General features: G+C 42.1%; 1 protein-coding gene across 4 annotated transcripts in view; it reads right to left on the bottom strand.

Moving 5' to 3' along the window:
• The window catches only part of ZFP2 (ZFP2 zinc finger protein), a 37143-nt gene that overhangs the window by 2688 nt on the left and 20020 nt on the right, over nt 1-14435 (bottom strand). For 3 of the 4 annotated variants that reach the window (XM_011976881.1, XM_011976882.1, XM_011976883.1), the window contains exon 4: nt 12054-12196. In XM_011976881.1, coding sequence (XP_011832271.1) covers nt 12054-12057 — 4 coding nt within the window. In that variant the 5' untranslated portion in view covers nt 12058-12196. Of the gene's footprint in view, nt 1-6203; nt 6326-12053; nt 12197-14435 lie in introns of all 4 variants that reach the window. The other variant, XM_011976884.1, reaches the window with a different exon arrangement.

Here is a 14435-nt window from a genome sequence, read left to right on the forward strand (position 1 = left end):
AAATGGTGGAATCCCATGTCTACTAAAAATACAAAAATTAGCTGGGTATGGTGGCAGGTGCCTGTAGTCTTAGCTACTTGGGAGGCTGAGATGGGAGGGTTGCCTGAACCCAGGAGGTGGAGGTTGCAGTGAGCTGAGGTAGTACCACCGCACTCCAGCCTGGGTGACAGAGACTCTGTCTCAAAAAAAAAAAAGGAAAAAAAAAGAAAGAAATATGATACAGGAAGTAAATAAAATATGATAGGAAGTAAATAACAATCTATGTGGTATAGTTTGCATGTGTGTCCCCACCCACATTTCATATTGAAATGTAATCCCCGGTGTTGGAGGCGGGGCCTTATGGGAGGTGACTGGATCATGGGAGTGGTTTCTTATGAAAGGTTCAGCACCATCCCCCTTGGTACTGTCCTCTCTATCATGAATGAGTTCTTGTGAGATCTGGTTATTTACAAGAGTGTAGCACCTCCCTCCTCACTCTTGCTCTTGCTTTTGCCATTTGATGTGCCTGCTTCCCCTCACCTACTGCCATGATTGTAAGCCTCCTGAGGCCTCCCCAGAAGCAGATGCTGGCACTATGCTTCTTGTACAGGAACTGTGAGCCAGTTAAGCCTTTTTTCTTATAAATTACCCAGTCTGAGGTATTTCTTCATAACAATGTGAGAATTGACCAATACAGAAAATTGGTACTGGGAAGTGGAGAATTTCTATAAAGATACCTGAAAATGTGGAGGTGACTTTGGAATAACTGGGTAACAGACAAAGGTTGGAAGGGTTTGGAAGACCCAGAAGAAGACAGGAAGATAAGGGAGAGTTTGGAACATCTTAGAAACTGGTTAAATGGTTGTGACCAAAATGCCGATAGTGATAGGGACAGTGAAGTCTTGGTTAAGGTCTCAGATGGAAATGAGGAACTTACTGGGAATTGGAGGAAAGGTCACTTTTGCTGTGTCTTAGCAAAGAACTTGGCTGCACTGTGCCCCTGCCCTAGGGATCTGTGGAACTTTGAACTTGAAAGTGGTGATTTAGGGTATCCGGTAGACGAAATTTCTAAGCAGCAAAGCACACAAGAGGTGGGTTGGCTGCTAACAATCTATGCTCAGATGTGAGAACAAAGAAATGACTTAAAACTGGAACTGATATTTAAAAGGGAATAAGTGGAAAATTTGCAGCCTGGCCATGTGGTAGAAAAGAAAAGCCCATTTTCAGAGAAGGAATTTCAGGCAGGCTACAGAAATTTACATGAGTAAAGAGGACCCAAGTACTAATAAGCCAAGACAATGGGGAAAAGACCTCAAAGGCATTTCAGAGAACTTCACAGCAGCCCCTCCCACCAGAGGCCTAGGATGACTGAATGGTTTCCTGGGCCAGACCCAGGGCCCAGGGCCCAGCACAGCCTTGGGACACTGCTCCCTGCATCCCAGCCACTCCAGATCCACCCATGGCTGAAAGGGGCCAGGTTACAGCTCAGGCTGCTGCTTCAGAGGGTGCAAACCGTAAGCCTTGGCAGCTTTGATATGGTATTAAAGCCTGTGGGTATACACAGTTCAACCGTTAAGGCTTGGGAACCTCTATCTAGATTTCAGAGGATGTATAGAAAAGCCTAGGTGTCCAGGTAGAAGCCTGCTGCAGGGGCAGAGGCCACACAGAGAACCGATCCTAGGGCAATGCAGAGGAGAAATGTGGCACTGGAGCCCCCATGTAGAATCCCCACTGGGGCACTGCCTAGTAGACCTGTGAGAAGAGGACTACACACTTAAAAGTGTGTAGCACCTCCCCCTGCCACTCTCTCTTGCTCCTGATTGTATCGTTTGATGTGCCTGCTCCCCTTTGCCCTCCACTATGATTATAATAAGCCTCCTGAGGCTTCCCTAGAAGCAGATACTGGCACTAATGCTTCCTATACAGCCTGTAGAACCATAAGCCAATTAAACTTTTCATATAAATTACCCAGTCTCAGCTGGGCGTGGTGGCTCATGGCTGTAATCCCAGCACTTTGGGAGGCTGAGGTGGGTAGATTACCTGAGGTCAGGAGTTCAAGACCAACCTGGCCAACATAGCGAAACTCCATCTCTACTAAAAAAAATACAAAAAAAAAAAAATTAGCCGGGTGTGATGGTGTGCACCTGTAATCCCAGCTACTGAGAAGGCTGAGGCAGGAGAATCACTTGAACCCAGGAGGTAGAGGTTGCAGCGAGCCAAAATTGCGCCATCGCTCTCTAGCCTGGGTGACAAAAGCGAAACTACATCTCAAATAAATAAATAAATAAATAAACAAACGAATAAATTACCTAGTCTCAGGTGTTTCTTTATAGCAATGTGAGGACAGACTAATACAGTATGTAAACTACCCTTTGGGAATATACTCCTCTGGAACATAAAGTACCAGAACATACATGAAACTTAAAGGGAGGATGACACAATCTAGAGGTTTCTTCCCCTTAAACTTTAAGCAGGCTGTAACTTATTCACAGGGGTAAGACAGTCCTAAAGGATCCTACTACTTCCTAAATATCCATTCCTTAAAGATGAGAACTGGTGGTAGGGACAGGCAAGGGCATCTGCTGAACTGTTTGAGAGGAGGCTGGAAAAGGACCTTGCAGCTACTCAGACTTCCATTTTCTTAGATCCTATTTCTTATCCCAGACAAAATAAGGGGTAGGGGGCTGGAACTGCAACCTGAGAATCAGCTTTTTGACTGCTGATCAAAGTCAACAGAGAGAGCTCAACACTGAACAAACAAACCAAAGGCCTATGGGCACAAGCTTTCCTGTGAAGCAAGAAATATGCATTAACCAGGCCTCTTTCTTCCAACCTGATCTGCTTACATGAAAAGAGAGAAAAAGTGGAAAGTCCAGCAGTCCCCACCTCCAAAACCACCAAGTGACCCCAAACAGAGGACCTGTCAGACTCAGTATGAAAATACCAGCAGGTGCCTGGGCACAGTGGCTCACGCCTGGAATCCCAGCACTTTGGGAGGCCAAGGCAGGCGGATCACGAGGTCAGGAGATTGAGACCATCCTGGCTAACACAGTGAAACCCCGTCTCTACTAAAAATACAAAAAATTAGCCAGGCATGGTGGCGCACACCTATAGTCCCAGCTACTAGGAGGCTGAGGCAGGAGAATGGTGTGAACCTGGGAGGTGGAGCTTGCAGTAAGTCGAGATGGTGCCACTGCACTCTAGCCTGGGTGACAGAGCAAGATCCTGTCTCAAAATATAAAAATAAAAATAAAAGCTAAAAAAATAGAAACTACCTACTGGGAGAAAATATTTGCAACATATGATCCACAAAAAACTAGAATGGAGACTTGGAAAATAACGCTTATGAAACACCAAGCCCACTAGAAAAATGGGCAAAAGACTTGAATAAGCACTTAAGAAAAGGAAACCTGAATGGTCTGCAAACGTAAGCAAAGATGCCCAATCTCAACAGTAACCAAGGGAAAGCCGATTAAAGCTGCAACAAGATACCATTACCACATTCGCCCAAGTAATAAAACGTAAAAATTCAAACTGACAGCTTCAGATTTTGGAAAGATGCAGTAATGGGAACTTCCACATACTCCTGGTGGAAATACAATGTGATTCAAGCATTTGAAAAATAGTTTAGTACAACCTAGAGCAAGCACATTGGCTGATTTAGCAAGTCTACTACTAGGTACATATACTTAGGTAACTCTACCTTGCAACAGTATGAGAATTCATGATTCTTCACGTAGCATTGTGTACAATAGCAAAAATTGGAAACAACACAAATGCCTGTCATCAAAAAATAGACAACAAGATTGTCAAGTGTTTATACAATGGAATAACTGACAACAGCGAATATTAATAAACTAAAGCTACACATATCAATATGAATGAATAAGCAAAGGCACATAATATATATATATGTGTGTGTGTGTGTGTGTGTATATATATAAAAGATTCAATTTAAAGTTTTAAAACAGACCAAAACCAAACATATTGTTTGCAGATTCAATGATAAATGGCAATACTATAAGGAGAGGGAAAGGAAGTATCACAAAAGTTAGAATAATGGTTATATTTTGGATAGAGAGAAGTAAAAGGATGTGAATGAGGAGATGCACACCAAGCATTTCCATGGCACTAGCAATGTTCTGTTTCTTCACCTGGGCTCTGGTAACTGGATATCTGCTTTATTATTATTACTATGTATTATTATTGTTGTTGTTATTATTATTTTGAGATGGAGTTTCGCTCTTGTCACCCAGGCTGGAGTGCAATGGCTCTATCTTGGCTCACTGCAACCTCCGCCTCCTGGGTTCCGGTGATTCTCCTGCCTCAGCCTCCCAAGTAGCTCAGACTACAGGGACTACGGGTATGCACCACCGTGCCTAATTTTGTCTTTTTAGTAGAGATGGGGTTTCACCATGTTGGCCAGGCTAATCTTGAACTCCTGACCTCAGGTGATCCACCCACCTTGGCCTCCCAAAGTGCTGGGATTACAGGTGCGAGCCCCTGTACCTGGCCTGCTTTCTTTTTTCTTCATTTGTCTTTATCGTTATTAACTAAAAAGAGAAGCAGAGAAACAGAAGGGTACAGTGGTTACAATAACGCTAAGATGAAACTTTGGACTTTTGAGTTAATGAACTCAAAATGAACTCTGGAGCTCCGCCACTATTAGCTGTGTGACTTTGGGCAGGTTTTTTTTTTTCTTTTTTTTAGACAGAGTCTTGCTCTGTTGCCCAGACTGGAGTGCAGTTGCATGATCTTGGCTCACTGCAAGCTCTACTTCCCGGGTTCACGCCCTTCTCCTGCCTCAGCCTCCCGAGTAGCTGGGACTATAGGCACCCGCCACCATGCCAGCTAATTTTTTGTATTTTTAGTAGAGACAGGGTTTTATCATGTTAGCCAAGATGGTCTTGAGCTCCTGACCTCGTGATCCGCCCACCTTGGCCTCCCAAAGTGCTGGGATTACAGGCGCGAGCCACCACACCTTGGGCAGGTTTCTTAACCTCTCTGTGCTCTGTTGTCCAAATCTGTTAAATGGTACCTATCTTATAGTGCTGATATCAGAACAAAAGTTAGTTAATATTTATAAAGGGCTTAGAAGAGTATTTGAACAGTACAGATTCTACACATTCTTCTGTGTATTTCAAAAATCAAATTAGAAAAAGAGCAAAGTATTTGCTATTCTGGAAATTATTAATCATTTTAAGTTCAAACATATTTTTGTACTACAGAAAACTTAATAGTAGGATTCAGTATACCTTCATGGAATTTAGACTTAAAAGTTCTGAGGAGTTGATGCTTATGAAAAAAAAAAAAGATTAGCTACAAATTTTTTAAAAACTGGCAGAAGAGATTTTCTCAGGAACACAGGATGCTGAAGACAATGGGGCCATGCCTGCAGGAACCGAGGGCAGACTGACGTGACTCAGGAACTCCACATGGTCAGCACTCCATACATGTGCAGAGCAATGCAAAACACAGTCTTAAATATGAAAGATTCAGTAACAACGGTACTCCTAAACCATTTTTGCTGTTATTTAGATACTCAATTTGAACAAAAAATAAACATGAGTGAGGAAGTTAGTCTGAGTATATAAAAACTGGCAGTGAAATGCTGAATCCACTTCAAGGATGAACCTTGAAGACATTATGCTAAGTGAAATAAGCCAGTCACAAAAAGACAAATATTGCATGATTCCACTTATGTGAGGCATCCAGAGTAGTCAAATTCATAGAGGCAGAAAGCAGAGGTTACCAGGGTCTGGAGGAAGTGGGGAATGGGATGCTACGGCTTAAAGGGTATACAGTTTTCATTAGGAAAGATGAAAAAGTTCTGGAGATGGATGGTGGTGCTGGGTAATGTATTTAAATGCCTCCAAAAAATTATACACTAAAAATGGCTAAAATGGCAAACTTTATGTTACCTATGTGGTATACACACACACAAACACAAAACATTACAATTAAAAAAAAAGACACCTAAAGAATTACATTTCAACTATTTGGGAAATCCTTATGTCTGAAAATTAAGCAGTGAATTTGTAAATTCTGACAGGTCAAAGAAGAAATCATGGCCGGGCACGGTGGCTCAAGCCTGTAATCCCAGCACTTTGGGAGGCCGAGATGGGCGGATCACGAGGTCAGGAGATTGAGACCATCCTGGCTAACACGGTGAAACCCCGTCTCTACTAAGAAATACAAAAAATAGCCGGGCGAGGTGGCAGCGCCTGTAGTCCCAGCTACTCGGGAGGCTGAGGCCGGAGAATGGCGTGAACCCGGGAGGCGGAGCTTGCAGTGAGCTGAGATCCGGCCACTGCACTCCAGCCTGGGGGACAGCGCGAGACTCCGTCTAAAAAAAAAAAAAAAAAAAAAAAAAAAGAAATCACAATAGAATGAGATAATATTTTATGTGTTACAGCCAAAGCAAGGCTTAGAGGAAATTATATAGCTTTAAATGTTTTTACAGTAGATAAGAATGGCCCATAATCTGTGACCTTTGTTTCCACCTTAAGAAGTTAGACAAAGAAGATCAAATTAAAACCAAAGTGGCAGATCCTCTTCCTGATAAGGTGGAGTAGGCCTGTTCCACCATGTCTCTTTCACTGATAAATCTGAACAGAAAGCATGAAGCAATTATCTGAGGGCCCTGAAAAGTAAACAGTAGCAGGTGAACTGGGGAGGAAGACCAAAATCCAAAGTACCACTGAACCAGTGGTGAGCTTACCTTTTTTTCCTCAGCTGTCTTCTGTATTAAACTTATACAGCAATCTGAAAACAGGCACTGAGGCAGGAGAAGGCAGAGGAGGTTCTCCAGGAAAAGCTCTAAGGCCGGTTCATGGAGCAGAAAAAGGACTTCTAAGGTTTAGAGACAGCAGGGGGAATTGCCTGTTTTCTTCCCTTTCTTTGTTCTGTTGCACCCCAGCACCTAAGCAATCCTCTGGTGGCTGCTGCAACAGCGGTGCCACTGCAAGCTGACAGGAGCCCAAAACCATGAGGAGAGGGTCCTTCTTCCCCAAGCAAGGGAGCTGTGGTCCCAAGAAGGGTAGTGAGAAGCCCCGCTTCATTTTCTCTTTCTTTTGTCTTCCTGCTGCTTGGCTCTGCATAAGGACAGTCACTGGAAGTCACAGCAAAGTGGGGCAACTACAGGCCCCTGCATTGTAGCCAGAAGAGTAAAAAGGAGAGCCACAGGGAACCTGAAACTACTGCGGACACAGACATGGAAGAATTTGGGAAAATCACCCTGGAAGTTATTTAAGAACTCCTGGGCTCACCTGTGAGATACGTATGCCTGAATCTGACCCCCTAAGCAGCATACATGGACTCTGAGAATAAGAGGGTCTGCTGCTTAAATTCCATATTGGCCACAGAGTGACACACGTGAGCAAGATTCAAGCAACAATGTGAAGTCTCTGACAACTAAACTGACATAGAAACCACAACCCACAGAAAGCTGTTTGGACTTGGTAGTCTGAGCTCAACCAGGTTGACTGCCTGCTAAAACAGAAATATCAACATTTTCTTTTGGATTTCAAGAAGTCATAGAGTTTTATAACATTACATCCTAAATGCCCATGATGCCTTTTGAAGTCACTGAGAATATAAAGACCCAGGAACATTTCAACTTACATGGGAAAAGATAACCAACAGACATCAAGTGAGATGATACCATGATCTTACAAGGACTTTAAAGCAGCTGCCTTACTTGTTCCAACAAGTAGAGTGAACACACTCTAAAGAAATGAGCATATAAAAAAGAACTAAGTGGAAATTCTGGAAGTGAAAAATATACAGGTTTTGTTTTTGTTTTTGTTTTTGTTTTTGTTTTGAGACGAAGTCTCACTCTGTTGCCCAAGCTGCTGGAGTGCATTGGTGCAATCTCAGCTCACAGCAACCTCCACCTCCCGGGTTCAAGCGATTCTCCTACCTCAGCCTCCCGAGTAGCTGGGACTACAGGTGTGCACCACCATGCCCAGCTAATTTTTGTATTTTTAGTAAAGACAGGGTTTCACTCTGTTGGTCAGGCTGGTCTTGATATCCCAACCTCATGACCCACCAGCCTCAGCCTCCCAAAGTGCTGGGATTACAGGCGTGAGCCACTGCGCCCGACCCTACAGTATTTTTAATATATAAACATTTATTTATTGATACGGAAAATAGAAATCTTGCTAAATAGGTTCAACAGCAGAAGGGTGAAAACAGGAAATAACTTGAAGACAGATTAAAAAAAATTATTCAATCTGAACAACACAGAAAAGATCCGAGAAAAAATACAGATGAAGAGCACCTCAGGGATGTTTGGGGCAACAAAAGATCTAATATTTGTCTCACTGGCATCCCACAGAAGGAGAAAATGTTTGGTGCTGAAAAAGTATTTGAAGAAATCATGGCTAAAAACTTATATTTGACAAAAGACTTCAACCTATAGGTACAGGGTCAACCCAAAGAAATCCATGCCCAGATGCATCAAAATCAATTTTTTTTTTTTTTTTTTTTTGAGATAGAGTCCACTCTGTCGCCCAGGCTGAAGTGCAGTGGTACAACCTTGGCTCACTGCAACCTTCACCTCCTGGGTTCAAGTGATTCCCGTGCTTCAGCCTCCCAAGTAGCTGGGACTACAGGCATACACTACCACACCCAAGTAGTTTTGTATTTTTCTCAGAGAAAGGGTTTCGCTGTGTTCTACCCAGGCCGGTCTCAAACTCCTGGCCTCAAGTGATCCGCCTGCCTTCACCTCCCAAAGTGCTGAGATTACAGGCGTGAACCACCATGCCCAGCCATAAATAAATTCTAAAAATGGAAGCACAAAATAATCTTGAAAGCAACCAAGGAAAATTGATACACTACTTGGTGGTGGGGCAAAAATATGAATAACTGAATTTCTCATCAGAAACCATGGATGCCAGAAGGAAGTGGACTAATTATTTCAAAGTGCTGAAAGAAAATAACCACAAACCTAGAGTTCTGTATTAGCAAAAATCTTTCAGGAATGAAGGTGAAATAGAGACATTCTCATATGGAAGAAAACTAAGAGAATTTGTCACCAGCAGACCCACCCTGTGAAGTCATTGTAATATCAGAGCCAGAACTCTTAATGTTTTTAAACAATGCTGGTTGCTTAGACATCAAGAGTATAACTAGGACGAAGAAGGATTTATCCAGGAAATAAAGAATGGTTCTGTTAAGAATCTATTACTATCATATTAATAGGTCATAGGTCATATGATCAACCTGCTGGATGCTTCAGAAGTATTCAATTGGTATCCTTCATCCATTCCTGATTCAAAAACAAAAATATTAGCATTGCACCAAGAATAAAAATAAAACCCTAAAAGAATTCTCTCTAGTAACAGAACCAAGGAAAAGGTGCTTACTATTACTACTACTATTTAATGTTATTTCAAAAGTGTGACCAATATGGCAACTGAGATGGGGGAAAATCTTAATTTTTCCCAAATTATATAACTGTCTACCTACAAAATGAAAATCGTTAGGGTGGCTTTACTCAGAACTGATGGAGTGCTGTGGGCTTGGTTAGGGTGGCTTTACTCAGAACTGATGGAGTACTGTGGGCTTGGAACCTGAGCATTATAGGTCAGAAACTAGCTCTTCCAGGATTAAACAATGTTTCAGATCCTTGACATTTTACTATCTCATTGATACAGCACATAGCATTATGCTTGGATGTAATAAAGATCCAGTGATTTATTAGCTGTTATCATTACCATTATTAATATTTTACATTAAGCAACATACAGTTCTCTCTGCCTTTCCTTTTTGCCTAAACAAGACTTTTGAGTAATAATACTAGAAATACTCAATACTCCCTTAATGGCTTGGAATGTTTTTTCTGCCTTCCCTCATTAACTTATAGGATTTATATAACTTTGATACTCATCAACACACAAACAAGCGTCTCCAGACCGAGGTGTCTGGTCTGTCACAGACCCCTTAGTACATATGGCTGGCAAAAGCCATAGCAGAGGCTGGGAGCTTGCACAGTATTGGTGTGTGGGATGTGACTGGGCAGCAAGCAGGTCCCATGCTTCCTGAAAAGGGCAAGTTGATTTATTTCTTTTCTCCTTTTATATTTCTTCCATCCTCTGGGTAACAGTTAAGCTACTCCTAACACCCAACTAGACTATTTCTATACCCATCTGTCTGGATTTTCTATTTAAACTCTTGCTACCCTACAATGCATTCTCTCCATATAGCAGTCAAACTGATTTTTTGAACATGATAAATCATTCATTCAATAAATACTTATCAAGCCCCAGGTACTGTTCTAGGTGCTCAGGATATAGCAATAAACAGAAAAAATGTCTGCCCTTATGAAACATATTTTAGCAAGAGAAAGGAAGATAGTAAGAAAATCCTTAGTATTTTAAGTGGTATACCTTATAGAAAAACAATAAAAGCATTTAAATGGATATAGGGAACATGATGGGTGAGAGGAAAGGTCTACAATTTTAAACTGGGTCATAAGGAAAGGCCTCACTGAAAAGGTGACATTTAAACCAAGACTTCGGGGGACTAAGATAGGAAGTCATAGGACTATCTAAGGGAGAGCTTCCCAGACAGGGTAACAGCCAGTGCTGAGGCCCTGGGGCAGCAGTGGGCCTGTCTTATTTAAGGAAGAATGACCTTTTTGAATACTTCTACACTCATTATAGTATTTTAGATCAGTTTTCCTAGTAATGGAAGCAAAGATATGTGTACATGTTAAACATCAGTGAGGCTCATGTGAGCATGCAGGTAAAGACTCTAACTATATAAATTCTCTGTGTGTTTCTATACATGTATACACATATGTTTACATGGACACACATACATATACACAGAGTAGTAGTTACCCAGTACATCTCTGAAATGTTGCCCAGGCTGGAGTGCAGTGGTGTGATCTCGGCTTACCGCAACCTCCGCCTCCTGGGTTCAAGTGATTCTTGTGCCTCAGCCTCCCAAGTAGCCAGAATTATAGATGTGTGCTACCATGCCTGGCAAATTTTTGTATTTTTAGTAGAGACGGGGTTTCACCATGTTAGCCAGACCGGTCTCGAACTCTTGACCTCAAGAGATCTGCCTGCCTCAGCCTCCCAAAGTGCTGGGATTACAGGTGTGAGCCACCACATCCGGCTGAAAATTTTTTTTTTTTTTTTTTGAGATGGAGTCTCACTCTGTCACCAGGCTAGAGTGCAATGGCGCGATCTGGGCTCACTGCAACCTCCACCTCCTAGGTTCAAGCAATTCTCTGCCTCAGCCGCCCAAATAGCTGGGACTACAGGTGCACAACACCACACCCGGCTAATTTTTTGTATTTCAGTAGAGGTGGGGTTTCACCATGTTGGTCAGGATGGTCTTGATCTTCTGACCTCATGATCCGCCCACCTGGGCCTCCCAAAGTGCTGAAATTACAGGTGTGAGCCACCACACCTGCCCACATTTTTCAAAATCATGTGTGAAACACAGACAGCAGGCTTCCATGTTTAGGGATGGTTAGGGTGGCTTCCCGGAGAGCTAAAAAGATTCTAGAATCCCCAACTGTATTTTTACACATAATCTTTGATAGTAGGTTTCTAATACTTTATGCATGTTCTTAATTTTTGTTTCATTCATAACCGAACATCATTACATGATTTAAATCTAACTACCACTAATGAGAGGCTAAAAGTCACTGCTTTCCACATTACTAATAATTTCTATCTTTTCTCAACATTAGCTAGTTTACAATGATAATACTGGCACCAGGGACAGCACTTCTGGATTTGCAATTTCTATTCATCTTTTGTAAAACAGGAGCAAAAATCTAACAGAGCTTTCAACTGGACAAAACTTTAGTACAAAAAGAAGAAATTATGCTGAAAAGAAAATTAGGCCAGGATATAGAAGTTTCTAGTTTTACTAAATATAGTAGGAAATAAGAATTCACAGCAGGGCAAGGGAAGAAGGCAAGAATTACCATTAAACTCTTTACCATTAAAGTAAAAAACCAACAAAACAAAAGATATGTGTTCAAATTCTGACATGCTATTTCACCTTTCAGAGCCAATTTCTTCCACCATAAGACGAGTAACAGTACTTACCCATAGACGTTTTGTGTCAAGCCAGTGAGACGCTGGCTGCGGAAGAGCTGGGCACAGCACTCAGTCAATACTTTCTCCTCTTGACTTGGACAGGATGAGAGGACTAAATGGCAGATTAATCTGGCAGCAATATCCAAGAAAATCTGGAAAGAACAAGATCTGGAGTTTGCAAATCATTGTGTTCTACAGGCTCCTTTCCATTCAACTTTTGCCTCTCTTTAGTTTCTCCCACTGCAGTGGACACCTGTCTGCTCTTTTAGATACACTCAAGTCTTTTTCTTGTTAAACCACATGCTTCTTCTGGGTTCTTATTCTTTCTTTCTTTTCCTTCAAAGCTGACCTTGTTGAAACGACAGTCTGTACTTAAAAGTCTTCACTTGCTTGCTTCTCCTTCACTTTTCTGCTCACAGCATATTTCTCTCAGCACTAAATGGGCTCTTCCCTGGGTCCCAGGCCACCCCCTCATCACCAAGTCCAACAGGCATTTTCATTCCCTACTTGGCACTGTCATACTCTACCTTGGCTCTTCTCTTTCCCTTTGACCCTGTTCTCTCCTCCTCCTTGGACCCCTCACCTTTGCCAGAGCACCCTTGGGCCCCCTCAATATGTTACTGTACTGAGGGCTCCATCTTTGCTGTTTTGCCCTGCCCACTCATTCGCTCATCCCAATAATTATCCAATCTGTATTGATATGAATTTCACAAATTCAAATTTATATTTTCATGAGATTTATGAAAATTCTACTTGATGTCATTCAATATTCACTCAACAAATATTTAACTACTTAGATTTATGAAAATTCTACTTGATGTCATTCAATATTCACTCAACCAATATTTAACTACTTAAATATTGGTTTAAGTAGTTAAACCAATGTAGGCAATGTCATAGGCAGGGAATATAAAGAAAAACATGTTCAATAACAATTTGGTGAACCTACACACTAGTGGGTATTGCTCTGTTGCCCAAGCTGGAGTGCAGTGGCACGATCTCGGCTTAATGCAACCTCCGCCTCCTGGGTTCAAGTGATTCTCCATGCCTCAGCCTCCTGAATAGCTGGGATTACAGGTGCACGCCACCATGCCCGGCTAAAAAGGCAGACATTCAAAATGATGAGTAAAATACAGTGTGACATGCAATAAAAAAAAAAAAATGGGCCAGGTGCGGTGTGGCTCACGCTGTTGTGGGAAGTCAGGGATCCCAAACAGAAGGACCTGCAGAAGCCATGACAGAAGAACATAAATTGTGAAGATTTCATGGACATTTATTAGTTCCCCAAATTAATACTTTTATAATTCCTTACACCTGTCTTTACTGCAATCTCTAAACATAAATTGTAAAGATTTCATGGACATTTATCACTTCCCCAATCAATACTCTTATCATTTCCTATGCCTGTCTTTATTTTAATCTCTTAATCCCGTCATCTTTGTAAGCTGAGGATGTATGTCACCTCAGGACCCTGTGATGATTGCGTTAATTGCACAAATTGTTTGTGAAGTATGTGTGTTTGAACAATATGATATCTGGGCACCTTGAAAAAAGAACAGGATAACAGCCATGTTCAGGGAACAAGGGAGATAACCATTAGGTCTGACTGCCTGGGAGCCAGGCAGGACAGAGTCATGTTTCTCTTATTGCCGAAAACAGGTAAGAGAAATATTGCTGAATTCTTTCCCCAGTAAGGAATATTAATAATTAACAGCCCTGGGAAAAGAATGCATTCCCAGGGGGAGGCCTCTGAAATGGCCGCTCTGGGAGTGTCTGCCTTAGGCAGATGTAGATAGGGATGAAACATGCCCTAGTCTCCTGCAGCACCCCAGGCTTGCTACGATTAGGAAATTCCAGCCTGGTGAATTCTAGTCAGACCGGTTCTCTGCTCTTGAACCCTGTTTCCTGTTAAGATGTTTGTCAATGACAATGCGTGCACAGTGGGACATGAAACTTCATCAGCAATTCTAGTTTCATCCTGGCTTTGTGACCTTGCCCTGGCATTTGCCTTGTGATATTTTATTGCCTTTGAAGCATGTGATCTCTGTGACCCACACCCTATTCGTACACTCCCTCCCCTTTGAAAATCACTAATAAAAACTTGCTGGTTTTGCGGCTCAGGGGGCATCACAGAACCTGCCAACATGTAATGTCACTCCCGGACACCTGGCTTTAAAATTTCTCACTTTTGTACTCTTTCCCTTTATTTCTCAGACCGGCCGACACTTAGGCAAAATAGAAAAGAACCTATGTTGAAATACTGGGGGCTGGTTTCCCCGCTATCATGCCTATAATCCTAGCACTTTTGGAGGCTGAGGCGGGCAGACTGCCTGAGCTCAGACCAGCCTGGACAACACAGTGAAACCCTGCTCTACTAAAATGCAAAAAATT

This window comes from Mandrillus leucophaeus, unplaced genomic scaffold (genome assembly GCF_000951045.1).
Source record: "Mandrillus leucophaeus isolate KB7577 unplaced genomic scaffold, Mleu.le_1.0 Scaffold170, whole genome shotgun sequence".
In the NCBI taxonomy this organism is placed as follows: domain Eukaryota; kingdom Metazoa; phylum Chordata; class Mammalia; order Primates; family Cercopithecidae; genus Mandrillus; species Mandrillus leucophaeus.